We start from the raw sequence: 2,566 nt of genomic DNA, 5'->3' as shown, positions 1-2,566 counted from the left end.
AGTAACATTTATATTATTTTAATGTAAAAAATTATTATCAAGTATTCTTTTTAGGATCAAATTCATGTTTCAAAAATCTTTTGATCATTAAAATGAGGGTTTGTTTTATAAATAAAACAAATATGATGTATAAAGCTCACAAAGCTAGATATCGGTATGCAGCATTAAATAAAGTTCGACACCATGCACCTATTTTCTGGGAATAGCAAAGAACAGATGTATTGTGAAACATTGTATTTGGCTTTTTATGGAAGTATTTTTTTGTTGAATCCTCATGACTATCAGTTAAATAGTTAATTGGAATAATTTGCAATATTTTTAAGCAATTAATCAATTAACCAAGCTGCCATTGTTGGTTAGTAGTGTCTTTTATATTTGTCATTTAAGCATGCAAACTCGTACTGTAATTGTCTATTTTATTACCTCTAGGTAAATATATGCAAGTCGATAATAACTTTTTAGAAAGGAAGATAATTTATATTGCCTTTTTATTTATTTTTTATATTTCTTTTATAAGAAATTAATCTCCAGACTCTCCACAAAGGACCTATATACCTACTTACAAGAATTGGGCAATATAATTTTTATACAATTATTGAAGTGGTGTAAACTGTAAAATTATACATTAAAAATGATATATATGAAAAAAAAATCAAATTCTTAAACAATAATTTTTGGTACAACGTACGTGGACAATTCAATTTCCGATCATGAGTTAAACAAATTATTAAACAGGACAAAGATAGAATAGTTTCTGTATAGATACAGCAAATCCACCAACTGGATTAAGAAATTTAGACCAGCACACTTTTCGTAAGTTCTACAATAATTCTGAATTTCAAAAGCAAGCCACTGATCTTACCTTGGATTTTTTTACCATGTCATAAACTATGGACATGAATAAACCGAAAAAGGCAGACCCAAAGACAAGTGGGAAGACAAACAAAAGTTAGAAAAAAACAGCCAATGAGATATGCGGAAGCAAAAGTTGTACATGGGTGTTCCTCATAAGTTCCAATCAAACGACACGACTCTTTCTCTCTGAGCACAAACAGATGTCTTGCTTTTTAGGTCTTGCTATATTAAGACATTGTAACTGTAAAATAGTGATGCCTACTAGCTACTTCCATATACATAACACACAGCATTTATTGTACTTACATCACTTATAAATTTCATCTTTCTTCTTGTTAAACCAAAATTTGAAGGAAACCCTTGAAAACTTCTTCCTAAATGGACCTTATATGGCCAGAGTCACGTCCATCTGAAAATCTGAAGATCCCATTTTTAGAGACTCCACCTCCATGCTCAAAGCCGCCAGTACCTTCCATGGATACCCAGAAGGAGAAGAAGGAGGACAATGAACACCCCCATGAGTCTGCTTCAGACCTTGTACTGGATCTAAGTCTCCCTAGTAAACATTCAGGTGGTGATGGTGAGTCAAAGCCAGAACTCAACCTCATCAACTGTATCGATACAAATTTGTCCATGAACTCCTCAGAATCAAGTCATGGACATGGTGATGAATTGGAGCCCCGGATATTCTCATGCAACTACTGTCAAAGGAAGTTTTATAGCTCGCAGGCACTTGGGGGACACCAGAATGCGCATAAGCGTGAAAGAACATTGGTCAAAAGAGGACACAAAGCTGGTGCTGCAGTTTCCATAGATTTTGCACGGAGGTACTCCAGCATGGCTTCTTTGCCTTTGCATGGTTCCTATAACAGGTCATCACTCGGAATTCAGGCGCATTCTATGATCAGCAAACCCTCTTATCAATCACCCTTTTTTGGTTTGTCCCGTTCTCATGCTCAGAAGCGGCCTATGTTCTCACAACCGCCAATTGGGACAGAAAGTGAATCTTCTTTGACTGGTGGCATCCCAGTCCCACGGTTAGGGAATTTTTCTCCGAGGCTGGTGCCAGAGGGACTCGGAGGTTACTGGTTGGATAGTGTTAACCATTTGAAGACTAAACAAGAGGAGTTGCACAAGCTTGACTTGTCCCTCAAACTCTAAGTGCAACCCTTCTTCGTGTTAAATCATATCCCATATTAATTGTCTTTAATTTGTCTTTTGACCAAAAGCTTTTTATATTTTTTTTCTCTGTTTTCTTTGTGTTCATGTATCACTAGTATCAGCAGCTGTAAATGCATTTTAGCCACATACCAGAGTTCGTGTCTTGATATTATTTGCCTTGATTTGTATTAAATGGATTCTTCTGGGCTTATTTCTCGAACTTCAAATTTGTTTATGTGTAATATTAGAATAGCCAATTAAAGCTCTCGTGGCATAAAGCTAAAGCTCATAGACGTCGCAGGGTAGGAAAGTTAGGTAAACAACTTCGAAACTAAATAATGCAGCCAAACTTTCTCAATTAACTGCGGAGCCAATCAATATTCTTCACTGATTTTAGCCGTTTAAAATTGGATGGATTTCACAAATATCCATTCAAGGGTCTGCATGTGTCAGCTTGGCTCAAAAACACAAGCAAGGTTCTAAATATATTAATATGTGGAGTTGATTTCACTTGGCTAATTAATGATGTTTTAAGTATATCTTGGTCAAG

At 35.5% G+C, this 2,566-nt stretch overlaps 1 protein-coding gene across 1 annotated transcript; it reads left to right on the top strand.

The window, feature by feature from the left end:
* Positions 1 to 1,004: 1,004 nt before the first annotated feature.
* On the top strand, positions 1,005 to 2,227 carry LOC114375419 (zinc finger protein 1-like). Its single transcript, XM_028333195.1, has one exon. It carries the CDS (start codon positions 1,234 to 1,236, stop codon positions 2,014 to 2,016), a length of 783 nt encoding a protein of 260 aa, XP_028188996.1. The 5' UTR covers positions 1,005 to 1,233; the 3' UTR covers positions 2,017 to 2,227.
* The last annotated feature ends 339 nt before the right edge of the window (positions 2,228 to 2,566 follow it).

The sequence above is a fragment of the Glycine soja genome, chromosome 11 (assembly GCF_004193775.1).
Source record: "Glycine soja cultivar W05 chromosome 11, ASM419377v2, whole genome shotgun sequence".
Lineage (NCBI taxonomy): Eukaryota > Viridiplantae > Streptophyta > Magnoliopsida > Fabales > Fabaceae > Glycine > Glycine soja.
The sequence above is the reverse complement of the archived record's forward strand: the minus strand, read 5'-3'. Positions and strand labels throughout refer to the sequence as shown.